General features: G+C 37.0%; 2 protein-coding genes across 4 annotated transcripts in view; one reads left to right on the top strand and one right to left on the bottom strand.

The window, feature by feature from the left end:
- The window catches only part of TROVE2 (TROVE domain family, member 2), a 13205-nt gene extending 12739 nt beyond the window's left edge, over positions 1 to 466 (bottom strand). For both annotated transcript variants that reach the window (XM_010568005.1, XM_010568007.1), the window contains exon 1: positions 380 to 466. The gene's annotated coding sequence lies outside the window, so the exon portion shown is untranslated. The remainder of the gene's footprint in view (positions 1 to 379) is intronic.
- UCHL5 (ubiquitin carboxyl-terminal hydrolase L5) lies at positions 381 to 20727 on the top strand. Of its 2 annotated transcripts, XM_010568008.1 has the most exons (11): positions 381 to 590; positions 1996 to 2059; positions 3868 to 3973; positions 12315 to 12440; positions 12527 to 12588; positions 12667 to 12797; positions 14356 to 14419; positions 15516 to 15618; positions 16080 to 16193; positions 18141 to 18239; positions 20112 to 20727. In XM_010568008.1, the coding sequence occupies exons 1-11, from the start codon at positions 509 to 511 to the stop codon at positions 20154 to 20156; spliced, it is 996 nt and encodes a 331-aa protein (XP_010566310.1). In that variant the 5' UTR covers positions 381 to 508; the 3' UTR covers positions 20157 to 20727. The 2 variants fall into 2 exon arrangements, with proteins under 2 accessions (XP_010566310.1, XP_010566311.1); XM_010568009.1 differs by lacking the exon at positions 18141 to 18239.
- The last annotated feature ends 843 nt before the right edge of the window (positions 20728 to 21570 follow it).

Below are 21570 nucleotides of genomic sequence, written 5' to 3'. Positions count from 1 at the left end.
CCCCGGATGGGCGGGCGCTGGCGGAGCCGGCTCTGAGCGCGGGGGGTAGGGGGGAGAGGGAGGGCCAGTCCCGCTCCGGCCGCCGGAGGCTCCGCGTCTTCCGCAGCCCAGCCCCGCCCCGCCGGCGCCCTGACAGCATCGCCGGGACCCGGATGGGGCCGCACTCCAGTGCCCGGATGGAGCCGCACCGCGCAGCCGGAACCGCTTCCTGCCGCGGTGCAGGGGGTCTCCTCCACCCGCCGCCCCTCCACCGCCACAGCAGCGGAGCTGCAGGGCCGGGGCGCGGCCCCTCCGCGGCCCAGGCGGTGCCGCCGCCAGCAGCGGGCGGCTGCCCCGGATCCAGTCCCAGCCGCCGTTTCCTGCTCCCGCCCCGCCTCACCATAGAGATGACAGGCGCTGCGCGGACCGCGGGGCCTGCCGGGAAGGGAGCGGCGTGCCTCGGCCTCGCGGCTTAGCCGGCCGGCGGCGGCGCCAAGCCTAAGGGAGCGCGCGGGCCGCCGCCGCCATCATGTCGGGAGGCAGCAGCGCCGGCGAGTGGTGCCTCATGGAGAGCGACCCGGGCGTCTTCACGGAGCTCATCAAGGGCTTCGGTGAGGGAGAAGCGGTGGCCGCGGCTGTTCCCGCGTGGGTGCAAGACCAGCCCGCCCGCCGCGCCCGCGGGGCGCTGCCCGGTTTCCCGGCCTAGGGCATGGGACCGCGGGCCCCGGCGGGCTGAGCCCGGGCCGGGCGGGGAAGGGGACGTGGGGCTCGGCGGAGGGGAGGCTCGGGCCGAGGCCCGGCGCGCCGCGCCAGCGGAGCGAGCGCTGCCGCAGGGGTGCGGGAGTGCCGCGAAAGGTGCTGCTGTGGAAGCTGGCAGCGTGGCGGTAAGCGGACGCGAGTGGGAATGAACGCGCTTCTCGTGACCTCTGCGCGGCTGTCCCGGCCTCGGGCCGACCTGGCAGTGCCGTACTTCCCAGCAGCCCGCACGTATGCACCGCGGGCAGCGGCCGGCCTCTCGGCGGAGGGGAGCTGTGAGGCCCCCGCCCCGGCCCGGGGTGATCCCGGTTTCAGGGCGGTGGGTGCCTAGTGGCAGGGCGGGCAGGAGCCCGTCCTATCAGCAAGGGCACGCGTACCTTCTGCCGGAGAGCTTGATAAGTGCATGCCGCGTAGGGGAGAATCCCAGCGCTTGCAGAGGGCTAGATACGTGTTTCGGTCCTGTGCCAGCTGACTCGGTTACAAAGCCTCCAGGAGAGAGGATGTTACAGACGAGAAAGGGCTGTGAGCACGCTGAACTGTGGTGCTTGGCAGTAGGCAGGGTAGCCTGGAAGGGGCTGCTTTGGCTTTTAGAATATTAAATTTTATGTTGAGTTGCATTTAATATTTTCGGCAATACTGTGCTCGTATGATTATAACAACAGAGAAGTCTGCACAGGATTTTGGCCAAAGAAGCAAAATGATTTTATGCTAGGTTATATTGATTTATAATTTCTGTCACGATTTTTTCCCAGAAGTGACGACCAGGCATGCTTCTACTTTTGTGTTTCTATTGAACTAATAGATTAATCTTCCATGTACTAAGTATTTGAAGTTTTGGGGCTCTTAGGCAAACATCTTGCTTAAGTGTATTGTTTATGGTATTTTCAGTCTACTAATATGGGTCTTTCTCTGGAGCTAAGTGTTTTAAGTTCTGCTTTGGACTAGCTGACAATGTCTTTAAAAACAGCAAAGGACATGAGGTGATGAAAGATATGCTAATCTCCTCTGCTTCTTTTTTAAATGCATCTGTGTTATAAAGACAACATCACCATACACAGGAGAAATTCCTGAAATAATTTCTCTTGATTTGTCTTGTTTGTGTTTGTAGTGAAGGTGCGTTAAAGCCTGTAAATGGACTTTTCCATAACCTCGGCATACAAGTTGTAAAAGTTACCATAGTTCTTTCATGTGTCTGTCTTTACTGGCTGTGTCCCTTTTAGATGGGGTAGTTGAAGAAACCTGTATCTTTCCTTGTTTCAGGTTGTAGAGGAGCACAAGTTGAAGAAATATGGAGTTTGGAATCAGAGAACTTTGAAAAATTGAAGTAAGGCACTTTTCTAATCTGCATGGTTTTTATTCACATTTGTCTGAAGTCACTGAAAGAATGTGTACTAAACTCAGGTGGCTTTTTGGTGGTAGTTTTTTGTTTGCTTTCTTTGGTTGGTTGGTTGGTTTGTTTTGTTTTCAGTTTCTACAGAAGTTCATTAGGATTTTGATTTAATTGAATACCTGGCAATTAAATTACTCTTTATTAATGCCTTGGTACTTAATCTAGCTTTTCTGGTTTTGGAAAGAGATGCTAACAGCAGCTAGAATGTGAAAATAGATTTCTAGTGATTTTTTTCACTGGCTTGCATTATATCCTTTGATAAATTCTTTGACAAACTTCTGCTCCTTGCTTTATCTCCCTTCTTCCTCACATAACATGAAATTGCATCTGTTGCCTTAAATAAATTAACTTACTGTACTTTGTAACTTTGTACTTTTGTAGCTTTTGTAACTCGTTTTTCCTGCAGAACCACTTCCACGTGCATGTGAAGGCAAACAGTCTTGTTATAACTGACAATGACTGATACCATGTGGAACAGTCCTGCCCTCATTAGTCGATATTAGTCTTTTACCATTTTGTCTGTGATGCGTTGTTATCCATATTCACATACAAGATTTTAAAAGGAAAATGTCATCTAACCCAGACGATATTCTATTTCTGTGCAGATATCCTACACTTGTATAATTAATCTTTCAGAAGATGTAGCAATTGGTACAGAAGATGTAGTTTTAGAATTTTGGTCTGACTGAAGATACTTGACAGGTGACACCTGAATGGCAGAAATGTTACTTGAGAAGTGGTTTATTTGCTGCCTGCACTATATACTTCATATGATACTTCATCAGAACATTACCTGTTTTGTTCATAAAGTAACAGCTTTGTTTGCTTGTGCTATCAGATGTATATCTTTCTAGTCTTGAGTGATGACCAGCTTGCTTCCTTCCCATGCACATATACAGTACTTAAACACTAGGAGTTAAAGAATATAGTAACATGTAGCATTTTTTTCAAATTCCCTCAGTGGACCCACTGCTTAAAAAGACGTCTCAGACTTCTGGCCAGAGCTTAGGAAAAGTTTCTTATGCAGTACAGTACTATGTTTACCTTTTATGGCATCTCTGTGGCAATGACCCTAAATTCAGGTTGATATGATGAATAAGGTTTTGCTTTAATGTAGCTGTAGATTTTGTAAGAATTGTTTCCTTTACTAGTAATTTTTTTTTATGGGAATACTAAATACAGTGCAACATGCAGTAAAAGGTGTTTACTGTACAAGACATGCAGTCTGAAAAGCAAGACACAATTTTAGTAGAAGAGAAAACTGTATTTCTCTTACTTCGCAGAGAGATGACTCAAAGCATGAAGTTTCATGAGAACTCCTTTTTGAACATTTCATTTATGCCTAAAACGATTACCAAAACTTTAGTTCTAGTTCTTGTATGATTGACAAATGTTTTGATAGCGATTTATTACTAACAAAATTCAGGTGAGTGTTGCACAACTGTAATAGTTACAATAACCAGGAAAACTGGTCCTGACTTTTGAAAATTACTGACTAAATGCTAATTCAGATTGGGATTGTTTAGCATATATGGTAAGAAGCCTGAGGTATGTTCTGCCTAATTAAATACCACATCTGAAAATTTCAGTTCAAATTCCCTATGTTTAGAAAGAAATAATTAACTGAATTACTGTACCAGCATACACTTATATTATAGTAGAGATTCCTGGCTTTGATATTTTTCATCAGTACAAGTGATTTTTTATTTTTTTTTTCCCCCCCTATCAATTTTATTTTTTAGGCCAGTACATGGGCTGATTTTCCTCTTCAAGTGGCAGCCTGGAGAGGAACCAGCAGGTTCTGTTGTCCAGGATTCCAGACTGGATACAATATTTTTTGCTAAACAGGTAAGGCAAGTTCGGTATTTTTCTTAGATATGTCATGAAACATAGCTTTTAGTACTGAAAAATAAACTATATTTTTGTTAGTATGCATACAAAAATTAACATTTTACAAGATTAAATGACTTCAACAAATTCTGTGAGAGTAGGAACTGTGTATTAAAAGATGATTAACAAAGCAAATCAGTTTGATCTGTCAAGTCAGACAAAAATATCATCAGGTATGGAAGAGTAAAGCTCTTACTTATTTGTCAGCCCTCTCCCATAAGAGTGACTCGCTCGTCTGCGCAATAATTATGTGGTAAATGTTCTCAGCAGAATGAGCAAATTATTTTTTTGAAACCACTTTCAACAAATTCTAGGAAGAAATGTTTGGTTTGGTCTGGTTTTTATTTCTTGTGTTTCTCAAATGCTTTGCAGCCAGGGAAGTATAACTCTAGGATAATACTTTCCTTTAAGAATTTGCAGACCATTTTGGCATGGAAGTTTTAAGTATTTAAATCAGAAAAGTGAGTTTAAATGAGAAATTACAGGAAAAATTGGTTTTGCTTATGTAATCTGTTGTGTTTTATTAAATACCAAATAGTACTGAAATTTCGTGTTAGCTTTGCTTTGGCAGGCTGCTGTGCATATTGTTTGCAAGCAAGAGAGAGTAACCAGAATGAAAGTAGGAGTGTTTAATAAATGTTTTTAGCTCTTTTCAAGACCTGCTTCTCAAACAGTGATAAATGTAACAGTCCAAACAAGAAGTGTAACCCTACATGTATTAATTACAAAGCATTTATCTCAAAGGGCAAATTATTAGGCTTTCTATGAAGACTGACACATAGACTGGTTGTTGGTTTTGTGTTTTGGATTTTTTTGTTGGTTTGGGTGTTTTTTTCCCCCACAAGTGCAGAAGTGTTTTGTATGTAAATTTCAGGATATAAAGAAGTCTCCACACACTTGTAGCTAAAAATATAGAAATAGAAAACAATGGAAACATTAGGTATATCTATAGCTCTCCTGGCTACACTGTACATGTGCTTCTGTTTTGCAGATAATAATCTTTAATTTGTTTCTTTTATAATCACCCTGCTGTTACCTGCTATTGTAGATGACTTTATTTCTTGGTCTTTTTTAATACTGTTTTCTTCATTCTTCACCTTCTGCAGCTCTTGAATCCTGCCAAGCAGTGTCCACCATTCTCATGATACAATGATCAGCAGTAGTTTGCCAAATGTCTTTATAGTTTGATAGGGCTGATAGACATTGGTTTAGGTTGTGATTTCTACTTGATCAAGCATACTGTTAGTGATCAGTAGGCTGTGGCTACAGAGTAGCCTTGATGCAAAGAACCTCAGGGAAAATCCTTGATATAACTTTCGAAGGGTAGTTGTGTGGCAGGAGGAAACTATCCTGATAGGAATCTAGAGAGGTTTTTTTTAAGATGAAGGCAGATTTACCCTTACTCAAGGGATTTAATCTTTCTTGTTTCATGTGAGTAGATGAGGTTCTCCCAGAATTGCTGTTCTTTTGGATGCTTAAAAGTTTCAGAGCATTTGTCTGGTTGCTCTGCTTCTTTTGCTTTTTTTTTCCCTCCACTCCCCACTTCCCTTTTTAAAGCATGACACTGTGTTTAAAAGTAAGTAGCCAAGAGGAGCTTTGTTGAGCTTTAAGTTGGGATTGCAGAAGGTACATCAGAAAATTTGGATAATGTTAGACTTGCTAACAAAACCAGAAAATTAAAGGTTAACAATGAAAAGTCTTCTTTATTTTGTAGTTTTCTTTGAAGCATTTATATTTTACTGTTTTCTTAAGCCTGAAACCTCTTCGTAGAGGTGTAGGAACTTTGTAGTCTTCCCCCTCCTTCACCTGCTGCCTTTAAGGAAGGTGTGCTGAAGTGACTCTAAGAATTCATGAATTTCAGCATGGAAAGCGATTTCTAGAAGTGTTCACTATTTTAAAATAGTAGTACCTAGTTATGCCACTTGATGGCATGGAATATATGTTTCAAAAGTAACTTTCAAAGAGTTTAAAATTAGAATATCTTCTTTGTGTTCTAGTATTGTCTGTTAGTCAAGTGCAGTGGCTTAGCAAAATCAAAACATTTCTTGTAGACATTTATGCTCGTGTTTCATGTCAGTTCAGTTTTGCCTGGACTGAGGTATTGTGACTGAAAAACTAGTGAAATAGTCACAAAGAAATTAAAATTAAAAGTCAATAGATAAGCTCAAGAAAACTGGTTTTGATGTTTTGGGGGGATTTGTAATACCAGTTTAGCTCTGGTAACTTTCACATTGGAGGAGGTTAACCTTAGTTAGAGATCCAACTTCACAAGCTATGTTTTGAGGACTGATAGTGTTTTCTCAAGAAAATGGCTGATCTGATGATTTGATGATGATGAGAGGAGGATGTCTTGGTTCTCCCAACCTGTCTCCTTTTGACTTCATACTTCTGTTCCTCTCTTGCAATGGCTCAGCTGCTCATTGAATTTCCGTGAGTCAGTGCAGCTCATCAGCCAGGAGTTTTCTGTAGATTCTCTATGTGTATTTTCTGGGCTGGTCTCCTGCCACATTGTGAGATATATTTGTTCAGTGAGTCTGTACAGGCCAAAGCTGGTAAAAGATAAGTGACAGAGAGAGAACAGGAGTTTCTTTATAGTAGTGCTGAGGTTGTTGCATTTCTTGAAACTGCAGTCTGTGAATCCTTCTGAGTCACCCAGGAGCACAAGGGAAGACAATCATTAATATTAAATATTTCTGTTGTAAAATAGCAACTCCTCCCAGCTATCATGCAACTGGGCTCATGTGCCTTTTGTTTTTTCTCTATGCATGTTTTAAGTCCAATTTTATGGTGGCTTTGAGGATGGGGTTTTGTTATCTTTCAAGAATCTTTTTCAGATGTCAAGACTTTTTTTCTTAATTACAAAAGCGATAAGTAAAATAACCATATGTTCATTTGTAGACTAGAAACCAAGAACAAATACAAATTTGTTTTCTGGGTTAGCAACATTTTTATGGCATTTAAGATTATTGGTCTGTTGATCTATATCTTTAAAACTGACATGACACTGGAGCCCTAAAAATCTCAAGAAGTCTTTGGCTCACTTTCCTTTCCCATACAATTTCTTTTAAATGTTACCATCTAAAGAGATCTGGTACAATCTGGTTTACTGCAGAGAAGTTTTTAAGTGTCATTCTGAATCCTGTATGAGCAAGACTAAGTAACTCTTAATATGTAACAACAATATAGTATGGTGTCGTGGTTTAACCCCCGCCAGCAACTAAGCACCACGCAGCCGCTCGCTTACTCCCCCCCACCCAGTGGGATGGGGGAGAAAATTGGGAAAAGAAGTAAAACTCATGGGTTGAGATAAGAATGGTTTAATAGAATAGAAAAGAAGGAACTAATAATGATAATGATAACACTAATAAAATGACAACAACAATAATGAAAGGATTGGAATGTACAAATGATGCACAGTGCAATTGCTCACCACCCACCGACCGACACCCAGCTAGTCCCCTGAGCGGCGATTCCCTGTGCCCACTTCCCAGTTCTTATACTAGATGGGACGTCACATGGTATGGAATACCCCGTTGTCCAGTTTGGGTCAGGTGCCCTGGCTGTGTCCTGTGCCAACTTCTTGTGCCCCTCCAGCTTTCTCGCTGGCTGGGCATGAGAAGCTGAAAAATCCTTGAATTCAGTCTAAACACTACTTGGCAACAACTGAAAACATCAGTGTGTTATCAACATTCTTTGCATACTGAACTCAAAACATAGCACCGTACCAGCTACTAGGAAGACAGTTAACTCTATCCCAGCTGAAACCAGGACATATGGGAACTAAATTATGCTGTTACAGCATGGCTCTGTTTCTGTTCAATTTTAATTAAATGTTCCATCTTAAAAATTGTTTCATTTGGAGGGAGGGAACTTTAGTTAGATGTAAAAGGCTACAGCTCTCAAACTTCCCAGCAAAACATCTTTAAAATTGCAAGAAAACACAATTTTGATAAAAAGTTTGTGACACTCACATTTTATTCATACCCACTTTCATAGTGATGTTGTAGTTGAATTCCAGATGACAACGAGATCTTGTTCAAAGTTAAATCACAAGTATGTTGGGGGGTTGAATTTTAAAGTCTAATATGCATGCATATTAAAGGATTTTTTTTTTTTTTTTTTTAATGGTCACTTCTATGTGCACTCATGTTAAATTTGGCCTCCCTATTATGCCTAGGTATGATTTAGTCCTCTATTTGAGGCCACAGAACTCTGGATGATCTTACATACCCTATGAGCTAGAATACCTAGGCACAATGAGGTGAGTTAAGGATACAATTTCAGCCTTAACTCTGAATTTCTGATTTCTGTGTTGCTTAAGTAGGCCCTTGCTGTTATTTTTACACACAGTGGCTACACAATTGTAACACTCAATGTATTCAGCTATCTTCAGTACTGTTTTGAATAGCTGTATTCTGTGCTGATCACTGCAGAAATGGAAGTGTCTCTTGACAAAAAAGAATGCCATTGTTGCAGACTTACATATTAAAATTTTTTAGTTTAACAAACCAGGTTTTATTACTGAAGTGTTGGTATCATACCTTTGTTTTATGCCATTTTATGCTTCATTGTGATGATAGAACATTACAATTGTGATAATAAAACATTAACTTCATTAATTGGGAATAAAATCTGTATACCTTCAGAAGGAGGATCTTCTAAATGTTACTGTTAATAACAAAACATTGATGTTTAGTTATCTTTGTGCCACTAATGGAAGCACATTATAAGTATTTTTTTTTCAACATTTCCAATACTTCAGTTGATTTCAAACTCAAAATTTTTGACATTTTCAGGTTTGGTAACATTAACATAGACCAGATATCCTTGTTAAAGCTAAACTTGGGATAACGACTTACAAGAAGTAAAGTGAACTTGAAACACATGTAGTCGAAGTCAGAAAGAGATTTTCCGTAATTGAATATAGCTATAGGAAGATTATATCTTTATTCCAAAAGAATAGAAATAAATGAATAAAATTAGATAGAGTTTTTAAACAAGAATAAGTTTTGGAACTTTGTCCTAATGCTGAATTTTTCATGTTGAGCTTTGTGAAGCCAACTGATTTGTAACATTGGGATGCTTAGTGAGTGAACCCCAGAGATTTGCTGATTATACTACCAGTTGCAGCACAGGGTTGTCCACAGCTTTTTGAAAAACAAAATACAAAATCCATCCGATTCAAGAGTCAAGAGCTTGAAGTGCTTCAGCCTTAAGTTGATCCAGAAACTTGGATTGGATCCTTAGGGAAAGGTGCATGCTTATGAAGTTATGCACCTTAATTTAGGAGTGTACCAGAGTAGCCTATTCAAGTGGTTCCTTTGTTTGTTTTAAGCTAAGCTTCACTTGATGATATGGCAATCTTCTCAGTTTTTTTGAAATCATCTCACTAATGTGCATATATGTCTGTATATATATTATTTTCTTTCAAATATTAGATACACCTTGTAGCATTGCTAGCAAAATCTTTCAAATATGGGTATCTGCTTTAAGCTGGAGTCTTGAATATTGATCAATCAAATATCTCACCAGGACTTCCTGGGCAGCAATATACAGGCAAATGTTGGTATTTCTGGACAAATATAGAAAATCCTCTTAAGTTTCCTCAAGTCAAAATAAAAATCTTTCTGGGATAACCTGCATATATTGTCATGGTATCTAAATGCAGGAAATGTTTTCTGCCAATGCTGACACCTTAAGTAAGAGATATATTGGAAATTAGGGTAGATGGGTATCCCGACCAATTTCTTTCTCAAAAGACTTGACAGCGTGTGTGTATAGCAGTGCTGAAGTGGCTGTGTGACAAACCTTGCACTCGTCTACATTTGGTACTGCAATCACCACCTCCTTACTCTCTGCTCTTCACCCTGCCCATGAACTACCACTAGCTAGGTACCTCCTTTTTCCATCTTGGTAGTTCTGTCATGTCATTTAGGTCCAGGAACACACTCTTTTTATGCGTATCAGCTGCACTTGCTTTTACTCCTCTGCTACAGGACTATTCTTGCTGCCTTTTCCTTACCTCCTGCCTCTCACTTCCTGAAGAGTATCTGTAGTTCTATAATGTATTTCCATTTCAACAGCTGGGGGCCACTGGTCTAAGATCTGCATTTGTTGCATATCGTTCTCTAGCAGTAAGGCAAGATTGTTTAGTTTGGTCCTTATATACTTAAACAGACTCCTCTCATACTGTAGTTGGAAAACAAAAATATATTTATGCTGGAAGACAAATATTTGATGAGACCACAAATTCCCTGCCAAGTTTAATTTTTCCTCCTGTTTTTGCTGTTGTTTAAAGCTCCTGTATCCAGCTGGTTCAACACAGTTTCTGTGTTGATCTTGCCTCTAGGCACAAAATCTCTCTTAATTTCCCTTCCCTTTTTTTGAAGCTATTATTGGGTTAGCGGTCTGCCAGAACAACTGATTATTCCATCTTGATTTTTCAGTAAGAATAGTTAGCACTTAGTGCTCTCTCTCCCTATAATGTCCTGTATTATCATTTAGCAAGTGAAGTTTGCTGTAGTGACCCTGCCTTCATTGTAATAGCACTGTTCTAATAGCTCTTCACCACAGGTCTCTCTACCATTTTTCTCCTTTCTCTATCAGCTTAATTACAACGTTTGTAACCACTGCTTCAGGTTAGCCTACTCTAATCTGCTTAGGATCTTCCTACTGTCATCCTAGTGCTACTTTTACAACTGCCTCTGATACCATTCTCTAGTCATACCTCAGAGTCTTGAGTTCTTGGTTCCCTTTCCTACGTTATAGTATTAATTCTCTCAAATTATGTCATTCTCGTAGTCTGTGGGATTTAATTTTTCTGCTGTTGTTCATTATTTCACTGCCTTTGATGGATTTTCCTTCTATGTCCTTTATTTTGTAATTATGTGAACTCTAGCCTTTAGCTTGAGTACCTGCAATTTGAGTTTCAGTTGCTGTAATCTGTTCTGCGTGTGTAGTTGACTTAAACTGTAATCAAGGAAGTCAAATAGACTGTATTTTTCTTAAAATAAGAAGTGCTTTATTATTTATCATCTGCACTATACAGACATAATCTGAACTGAGAACACCCTGAAGTATAGAAAATTAATATATGCTGTGGCTTATAGTATTAATATAGCAGGTTTTCCTTTGTTAAGGACTAGCTTTCTAAAATAGTTGGTTGTTTTTTCTTTTTTTTTTTCTTTCTCCTTTCTTGTTGGAAGTGGTTTTGCGTTCACAGCCCTGAAATAATTTTCATTTTTTAAATACAAAATCAACATCCTCTCTCCCAGTCCTAAGGTTTAAGTAGCATTTTCAATTGCAAAATAGTCTCATAGACTGAAGATACATTATTTTTTCTAGCCTATAGCTCACTAAGAAAAAACTGCTAATATGAAGTCTTTCTTGTATTATGGCCTTACACTATTTGATTACTGTGCTTTTAATTAAATCTCAGATTATATATATATAATAATGCTTGTAGTCTCTCTCTTTAAATACTGTAGTTTGGGTATTACAAAGCAACATTAAAGACATGGCTGTAATATGAAGAGGCTTGTTTATACTTTCTAAAAATGGAATATTTAACACTTAAGGAACAGTGTCACACAAACTAGTAACTTGAATGTTAGGTTGAAAAGGATAGGTATATTGTAAATTAAGAAAAGTGAAAAATCTGAAAATTTGTATGGCTTATTATTCAGCAAACCATCATTTAAAGAAATATTTACATCTTGGAACACGTCTGAATTTTATTAGTTTATCCGTAGGATATATGAAATTCTTTGTTCAACGCAACCTTTTTATAAAAATTCTAGGTTCCATAATGTGCTTTATTGCCCCAAATATTTTTCCAAGCTTCTACTCCTGGTAGGAATTCTGATTATTTGAAGGACATTCTCTTTGGGAGAGTTGACTTTTTTTGGTTTTTTAAGACCTTATATAATAATGTGATTTGGGCAGCTTACTTTGAATAGTACTTTATTTGTTTTTCCACTGAGATCAGAGGGTTCCTGTATTTCTTCTGTGTCCTTTATTAATCATCTCAGGAAGGTGGTGAGACAGTAGAATGACAGAGTTTCTAAGTAGAGGTGAGATTTTTATCAATTAATTGTATGTGACAGCCATCCAGTATTCATTTTGTTAATCTCCTCCAGCAAAGGTTTTCTGTGGCTACTCAGAACTAGATTTGCTGCCTGTTTTAGAGTGAAGCTCTAATGTAAATCAGCATGGAAAGTGTGTGTAATGAAAAATGTTGCCCAGCTTAAATTAATTTTTTATCATAAGTACTGAACAAATTCTCAACACTTTTTTCTAGGTAATTAATAATGCTTGTGCTACTCAAGCCATAGTAAGTGTGCTATTAAATTGTGTACATCAAGATATCCATCTAGGAGAGACTTTGTCAGAATTTAAAGAATTTTCGCAAAGTTTTGATGCTGCGGTAAGTGCCTACTATTTTCTGTATTTTAAGTATTATAGTGCTATATGTAGGTTGGCTTACAATTTAATTTTGTTGCTTACTTTCAGATGAAAGGTTTAGCACTAAGTAACTCAGAAGTGATTCGGCAAGTTCACAACAGTTTTGCCAGGTAACACATGTTTTAAATCTAGGCAGAATTTCAGCAAATTCTTTTTCATCTCAGATTTTTTTTAAATTTTCTTTGCAGACAACAGATGTTTGAATTTGATGCAAAGTCTTCAGCAAAAGAAGAAGATGCGTTTCACTTTGTAAGCTATGTTCCTGTTAATGGACGGCTATATGAACTAGATGGGCTAAGGGAAGGACCAATTGATTTAGGTAACATTCTGTATTTTTTCTGAACATGGTTCATTTTAACAATAGCTTATTGCAACAAATTGGTTGTATGTTATAGGATCAAACCAAGTTATTTATTAAAATAAAGCATATCTTTAAAGTTTTCTTAATGTGGTATTCAGGGTAGTACTACATTGTAGTCTTCTATATTGGGGTTTTTTTTGTCGGTCTGAAAAAGCAATTTTCTTTCTGCTTGCTCCACGTTTCTGATTCTCTCCTTTCATTCAGCATTCAAATGAACTGGCCTTGCAAACCAGTGGGATTCTAATACCTTAATAGTTTTGCTGCAAGAGAGAAATGTATATAACCCACTTCCTGTGGATGTTTGTTCTCCTCACCTGAGGAAATACATTGTTGTTCTGTGCTGTCTCTAACAAAACCTGGTAAAACTATGTAATGTTTTTGGCTTTCCTTACTGATAGCGTGCAATTCCTTTTGCTGGTGTTTTTCCCCACATCTACCTTTTTGTGGTATTGTCAACCAAGACAATTCCCATGTCATGTTTTCAAAGCTATTTTTTTTCAAGGTTGATTATAAACTATCCATTTATTTTATTGTTTGTTTCTTTTGCAGGAGCATCTATACAGCTGACTCTACACGCTTTTTATACATTATGTGGCTGGTGTTTACACACTGCCCTATTTCATCTTAGATAGCAAATATTATCCCAATGGTTTAAAAAATAATAGCTAATTTAGTATAGTTTTATTCTCTGTAAGACTGGTTCCTGTTTTGTGTCTTTCTAATCTTTCTTAACCTGCGGTGTGTGTGCCATCTAGTGCCTATCATGTGTCTGCACTTTCTTTTGAATCTGATATAATCTCAGTATGTGTTTTCCCAATTTTCTTGATAGTTGTATTTATTTTTAGGCTGAGTAATGGCTTGCTACTGAATTTCATCTTTAGTCTGGCTAGAGACACCACACAGTCTGCAGACCTAGCAGTAACATAAGTTTTATGGTCATAAGATGATGAGTCTCTTCATTTGCTTTAAGGTCTTGAAATTGTTAGAGAGTCATTATCAACTTACCAAATCACCTTTAGCTATTCTCTTGTTTATCTTAAAATCAAGTTATCTATCAAATAATTTTATATTTTTTTCTGTGTCTGACTTTTTAACATTGTATTGCATCTACATAGTATTAACTCTTTATTTTGTCTAAATGGAACAACTGTAACTATTCATACTGTTTTCTTTTGCTGTCTACTTTTATATTGTCATACCAACTAATTTCCTTTGTCATAAAAATCTTACATAATTCCCCCCCATGTTGTTTGTTGTTATCAATAAACTTTAGATGCTTATGCCCTCAAAATTCAGTTTCGCTCCATTGCTTTGGCCAGTACATTATCTAAATATTGTTATTAAAAAATGTGTTTTCCACCTACTAAAAAAAATCACCTGAGTAATTTGAGACTGCAGTTGGCAAGAAAAAAACTTGTTACTTACTCTGAAGTTCCTGCATAAGCCTGAAGTATACAAATCTGGAATTCACAATAAATTTTGCAAAAATGATTAATTTTTTCTTTGTGTTTTTTAGGTGCATGCAATCAAGATGACTGGATAAGTGCTGTACGGCCCGTCATAGAGAAACGTATACAAAAGTAAATGGTCATGATGCTTTTAAAATATAGCACCTTTTATATGTTTAAAAAATCCTTATTCTTAATTTCCTTCAATTTAAAGGCTTTCAACTGAATTTCTAAGGAATGGCGCTTATGCATCGTTTTTGTGTGCATATCACTGTGTGACTTCAGAACCTATTGCCCAACATGATCCAAATGTGGTGATAGATAAGTCTCAAATACGCTGTGTTCCTGTATGATTAATTGAAGTAGGTATCTGTGTAGTGAAGAGAGATCCTACTAGTACTCTGAAAAAGGCAGAGCAATATTATGAACTCTGCTAGACAGACATGTGTCTTTGTGAATGAAAACTAAGGGTGCCATTACCATGGATAAAGTTTGGGTATGCGCTTATAATTGAAAATACCAGATAATATCCATACAGCTGGTATTTACAGAGAACAAGTTTTCCTTAGGTATGTGGCTTGTTTTAGAAATTTAAGCTAGAAAAACATACTGTAGAAGTTTTCTTGCTTCTTAGCTCTAGCCCCAAACGTGTTAGAAATAAAGTTGATTTTATACCATTTTTAGAAAATAATTTCCAAAGTCTTTTACTTGAAGACTTATTTTTGATAAGCAAAACATTACTACCAGATCTTATTTGGAGAATTTAAACTCTGAAAGGCCTGCTAGTCTAATTGTTGAATGTACTTTTCACGTATGAAGAAGTCTGCGATGTTTTCTAACAAGTAGCAGTAATGAGAAATTAAAAACTATTGTGTGCAGCAGTCTTGTGCAAGAGTAGTTGTCAACTATATCATGTTTTGTTTTCTTTTTTGGACAGTTTCAGTATTTATTTTTTGTGACCACAAACAGGAATAGTAATATGTTGGGAGAGGAGTTTATTAGGAGTTATACATTGGACAGTGCTCATTTGAGGTCTGATTTTATTTCATGGCAAAATTGGATCAGTAGCACAACTTAATTTAATAGATCCATTTAGATTTTTTTTTTCCACAGATGCATTCCCTTATAATGAAATTGTGGAGGAGGTTTTTGAGTTGTCATGTTAAATTTTAAAGTGGATTTTATTGTTTGTTTGTTGGTTTTGGTTTTTGCTTTGTTCCTCATCTAGATACAGTGAAGGTGAGATAAGGTTTAACTTGATGGCTATTGTATCTGACAGAAAGATGATATATGAGCAGAGGATTGCAGAATTACAGCAGCAACTTGCAGAGGTAGGTCATGGTATTTAAGTTACTGGAGTAGTTCTTTGATATCAATTCTGTGTCTTTTCTTTATTGTTCCTTCTTTCCTTGCTCCAAGTGGAGTATCCCTAAAAAAGGCAGGGAAGGATTACTATGTATCTGTCCCGCACAATGCAGTGCTGTGTGAATGCACTGCTGCAGCTCTGCTTAGTTCTGAGTGAGTTAATTTGAGCACTCGGTACAGTATGACTGTGTCATTGAGGCTGTCTGTCTTGACTAATTTGCTGTGGTAGCGGAACTATTCTTTTCCTAGTACCTGAGCTAATCTGCTTATAACTAACTGTGGAAATTCCTTGAATGTTCCTATAACTGTAAGCAAAACTGAATCTTTCTGTGACAGAAATACTCTTAAGACAAGACTTATTTTAACTGGAAAAAAAAAATTAAAATGCAGTAACATTGTCCATTTAACTTTTTCTGTTTTGTGGAAGGAGGAGCCTATGGATACAGATCAGAGTAGTAATATGTTAAGTTCTATACAATCAGAAGTTGCAAAATACCAGATGTTAATTGAAGAAGAGAACCAAAAATTAAAAAGATATAAGGTATGTAGCCTTTGCTTTTCTGATTAAACTATTTGAAAAGTTGTAAGAAAATGTTAGCTTTTATATTTATGGGAAGCTGTTGCAATTTGAAGGAATTGGATGGATACTAAGAAGATAATGTTACATAAATTCATGTTGTATTCCTGAATTTGCAGGTTAGTTACTAGTTTGCTTTCTTTTAGCATAAGACTTACGAGTCAGTTTATAATGGTCTCTGTAGCTCCCTTCGTTTTGCCACGTCTTTGTATCTTTCTCACTTTAAAATATTTTTTAAACCCAGCGAGTTCTAGAACTCCTACAAAGAAATTGCTCTCTGTGCCTCCGAAGGCTGATCAGCCTTTGCTTGCTGGAGTTGCTTGTTACACTACTGTATGTACCAGTGATCTCTTATTAAGTAGGATTTTTTGTTTGTTTTTACTAGAAGGACTTTGATGTGTTAGCGTTCATATAAGCTCTTCAGGGTCTCATTGTCAGTAATGAAGAATGTTGATGCATCAGTTGATAATGAAGGCTAATCGGGAGATTCTGTGAACTTCATGTATAGATTCATTCTGTGTTTGCCCATACATCTCCTAATCTGACATATAGGTACTTACATAGCTTTCAGTGAAGAAGCTCTCATAGGGTACTTGAATTATTCTTTTGTTACAGTTTACCTGCTGTCTTTTCCTCTGTGGGAAGCAGTGAAGACACAACTGGCATGTTCTTTGTTTTCCTAAATAAGTACTTCATGTGTGTGCACTGAAAGTGCATCATTCTTTGAAATGACATGGTATTAATGAAAATGAAATATGGGAAAGTTTCTCTGAGATCATCACTTGCAACCTTTTTGATAATTCCCAAGTACTTCTAAAGGAATGTTTTGAGGGGAAAAAAAGCTGGGTAACCTATTTATTTATTTATTTAGTGTTTTAATCCCTTAACCTATTTTTAGAGGGGGTATAGAAAGTAGCTAGATTAAAAATTCGTTTTAAAATAAAAGTTGTATATATCAAAGGATAAAGAAATCGAAGAAATGTTTTTACTAGGTTTTGTGTTCTTTCACTAAAAATGAAAGAAATGTTTTCATTAGTTTCTAGAAAGTACATACTAAGACTTCAATAATTCTAATGATAATTTCAAATATATTTCTACAGTACATGTGTTGCGAAGTGTTACTGTTATCTGTCTCTAAAGCAGTGTCACTACATGCTGTTCCACAACATCAGGATGCAATTCAAGAAACTATTAAAAAAACCAACCAAACAAACAAAAAACTGACAAACAACCAAAGCATGTGCTTTACCAAGCAGGAGAGTAAGCAAACAAATTAAATGGGGGAGGCAAAACCCCTTAAAGTTTCTAATTGTATGTGGAAATATTGTGGAAACTGCTTAAAAGTCCACATTTTGTTTATGTTAGGGTATCTACTTGGGGTCTGTGGAGGTCATTCCTCTCAGCTGAAAAAACAAGCAATCTCCTACTTTTCTGAAGGACTGAACCATTGTAGAAGCTGCAAAGTGTTTACTATAACAAAAATAGTTACGCTTTTACGTTACAGAATGTTTAAGTCTTCAGCCTAGGCTGAGGCCACAACTACACAGGGGACTGTGAAAAAACATAGGTCGAACTGCAATTTAAGTTGAGGAAAAAAAAAGTGAATAGTTTAGATAATAGTTCTTGCCAGTGTTAAAGCAGTGGCTAAACCATATAAACTACTTAATCATTGAGCATTTTTCAGCTAGTATGACAAAAGACCATAAGGAGAATTTGTGCCTTAAGCAGTAAATTCATCTGGCATATGCTTTCTCACCATGTGCTCGGAATTTTATTGCTTCAACTTTATTTTTAGCTGGCTGAAATTTAAAAATAACTCCAGCTCTTTGGGGAGAGGGTGGACAACAGGGATGGGAAAAATCCCTGTTTAGCCTTATAATAATTCTGTTAATGCTTTTAATTTATTTTTAGATCGAAAATATTAGAAGAAAACATAACTACCTGCCTTTCATTATGGAATTATTAAAGACTCTAGCAGAGCACCAACAGTTAATACCCTTAGTAGAAAAAGTGAGTATTTCTTAGCTGACTTTTAAGAAACAGTGTATTAGTATAAGTCTTCATACCTTCTACTTAAAATTAAAAATGCAGTCAAATATCTTGGAAGCATAAATGGCATGGATTTATTTAAACTGCTACATTCAGATATATTGCTAGTTTACCTGATAGTCCCTTGCAGTTCTCAAGAGGCACAATTCCAATGGAGATTGGAGATTGTGGGACCAACCAACTTTGCATTATTATGCAAAGGCAAACTGTATCTTCCCTTTGATAAGCTAAACAAATTTTTCTAATGGTGATACAGGAAGAGGCAATTCAGTATCAGCTAAATGATCACATCACAGGGCATAAGATACTACAATACAAGAGACATGTGGTTTGGGCTTTTCTACACAGGAAATTGAAAGACCTATTAAAATTGTGATGTGTAGCTCCAGTTAGTATATGTTAGAGTTCCTCATACTATCTTGATATCTCTTTTTGAAGTGAAGATTATTTAAATCTATACATATGCAGATGTGCATGTACAAGATTGATCCTGTTTGCCAACCTGGACTTTTAAGTCAGTTTTGTTGATTTATCTAGCTGTCAACATTAGATGGCAGTCTTTGCACAGAGGTTCTGGTAATTTTAGGTGGTTTGAAATTCATTCTCTTTTCTGTGTTCTTACACTGTTTTACTGGCTCATTATTTTCTCCTTTTTAAGGTGTCCAGCTATTAATATTGATTTACTATTAAGATTTTTATTAAGGCTAGATTATTAAAGTGTGTCTGTCACTTTGGCAAAGTTACTAAATTGCACAGTTGGTCGAGTACTTGAATTGTAATGAGATTGGTGCTGGCTTGCATATCTACTCATGTGCCACAGACAGTATCCCTAATTTTGAACTCACACTGAGAAAGGATCTCTATATTATTATAATGAAAAAAGAGCTAAATATTATTTAATGAGTACATTCTTTAGCTGAATTTATTTAGGAAAGTATGTTTGCAGGCCAGTAGTTTATAAGACTAACTTTTGGATTTGGTTTTTAACCTTTTCCTTCTTTGGGTAACTTGAGGAGTTTTAATCCAGTTTCATGTTAATAGTTGTTCCTTATAACACCATCAAGCTTCTTTTACAAGTAAATTTCCAGTGGACCCAAGCAGCTGGTGATAATAGTTCTTAATTCTAAATCACTGAATTAGATCCAGTTCTGTTCAATAAGTGGTAACAAGCAGCAGTCTGATTCAGAATGAATAAATGTTTTGACAGAAAGATGGCTAGTATTGCATCTGAATTGTCCCCTCTTCTTGCCTAATCTTTTTTCACTAAATTCATAAGGAAGAAAATGCTAGTTCCTTGTCAATTTGAACTATCTGTCAATTGATACAAGTTATATGAGAATCTGTTTGCAAATATCTTGCTAGGAACTCTTGTGGGGTTTGGTGGTGGGTTGGTTTTTTTTTCACTCTGCTCTTTTGAAAGATCTAAAAAACTAAGATCTTGGTTGCTTCAGAGTTTAATTTGTGAAAATCAGTATATCTGAATGCAGTGTTTTCTTGTGACATAAAATGTTTTCATTAGGAAGAGTTATTTCTATGTTAAATGAAAAGAATATGGAGGTATGAAAAATGAAGGTTAGATTATGTTTTAAAAATAGTGGGGGTTTTGACCTGTCCTTTTCCCTTATGGAAGTTACCTAATCTTACAATTTCTTATATATATGAACCTAGTAAAATAGTAGGAGGACACTTCTGAAGGGTCTAAATTTACATTTAAAATGCCTCTTTCCTCAGCATATTTTGTTGAATGTTTAGAAATGTAATGAGTAGTCATTCAGAGCTCCAAAAAGATCTTTGTCTTATCAGAGCTTAACATCATCTCCCTCTGTTTTCTAGGCAAAAGAAAAACAGAATGCCAAGAAAGTTCAGGAGGCCAAGTGAAGATGACTTTGCAAAATACATACAATTATGTACTTCTGAAACTGTTTTCATGACAACAAATAAAACTTTTCATAAACTTTAAATTTTGTCCAGCACACATTTGACAATTGTAACAGTTTGTCTTGTACTGTATGCACGGGTCTAATTTTCTTCCTTCCCCTGCATCTTGTGCATGTAGTACTGCTAAATAATGTTTAGGTTCTCTTGGTCAAATTCAGTATTTAACAGTCTGTCTGATTTCTGAAAGCTTAGTAAGTCAACCTAAAAATGTGCAAGGAAAATGTACCCATTTTGTCCCACTTCAATGTAGGGTAATGATACAAATGCCAGAGTTTAAGTATAAGCATGAGCTTTCTTTGCTCATACCTACTAACAATTATAATACTATCCAATTGTTCAGTGACATACCCTGCGTCTTTGTTTTTATGAAGTATGTGTCTGATTTTTTTACAAAATTGAAAAGTATGAATTTAGCTGTAGAAACATTTGCAAAGACCAATGTATAATCTCAAAAGATCCGCATTGCTTTAGTAGAAGAGATAATAAATATTCCCATTTTTATTTTGGCAAACTTTCTTCTGTGGTATTTTATTGTTGGATAAGATGATTAATATATGTATTAGAGGTCATCAGCCTTGTGACTTCGAGTATACATGTTCTAAATTTGGGTTAGAAAGAAGGCTATTGTTTGGGGAGTTAATATTCTTGCATATAAGGTACTACAGTTCTAGAGTATGTTAAGTTTAAGTCTTTAAAACAATGATTTTTAGTTGTCCTCGGGAAGTAATTTAATATAAGAAAAAACATTTATGGAAGATTCTTATTGATAACAACATTGTAATGGAAGATGCTGGAACTGTCTTCTATGGACCAAAGGGAATGTCTGGGGAATGGAGCTCACATGGTGTCCTACCTTCTTAGTGCTGCTCATATGTGAACTATGAATAGGCAAATTGTTCTGCTAAGGATAGCAACAGACCATTGTAACAATACACAGTATTTGAGTTACTGAAACACTGTTATTGTATAGTGTATATAAATTGGTTTAGAAAACTTCTTCCTAAAAGATTGAGAAAAGAAATAGAAAGAAAAACAAGCAAAGGAACTTGGATTGTTTGGAACACATTTAAAACCACTAAAAGATGTTTGTTTGGCTTACTTTGCCTATCGGCATACTTCACTGAACTGTGAGGTCCTTTGGTCTTGTAGGCTTGGTCTTGTAGGTTTGTATAATAAGAATATACTATATTTAGAGAATTTTTTGAAACCCCCAATATGAAACAAATTCTGTTATCTGTTGGTGCTTCATATATGTTGCATATATATATTGACAGGACACCTGAAAATGCAGTAGTCTGTTTTTTGTCTAAGAGGGTGAGAAGAAAGAAGTGAGACATACCACTAGACTCATTAA

This window comes from Haliaeetus leucocephalus, unplaced genomic scaffold (genome assembly GCF_000737465.1).
Source record: "Haliaeetus leucocephalus isolate CR32 unplaced genomic scaffold, Haliaeetus_leucocephalus-4.0 Scaffold235, whole genome shotgun sequence".
Taxonomy (NCBI): Eukaryota; Metazoa; Chordata; class Aves; order Accipitriformes; family Accipitridae; genus Haliaeetus; species Haliaeetus leucocephalus.
Note: the sequence above shows the minus strand (reverse complement) of the source record. Positions and strands in the feature narration are given on the sequence as shown.

Bases quoted from the DNA above. Each gene is read 5' to 3' on its own strand.
- UCHL5 (XM_010568008.1), top strand. From the start codon at position 509: ATGTCGGGAGGCAGCAGCGCCGGCGAGTGGTGCCTCATGGAGAGCGAC. The intron at 12,798-14,355 runs GTAACATTCTGT...TGTGTTTTTTAG, and splicing joins GGAAGGACCAATTGATTTAG to GTGCATGCAATCAAGATGAC. The intron at 18,240-20,111 runs GTGAGTATTTCT...TCTGTTTTCTAG, and splicing joins TAATACCCTTAGTAGAAAAA to GCAAAAGAAAAACAGAATGC.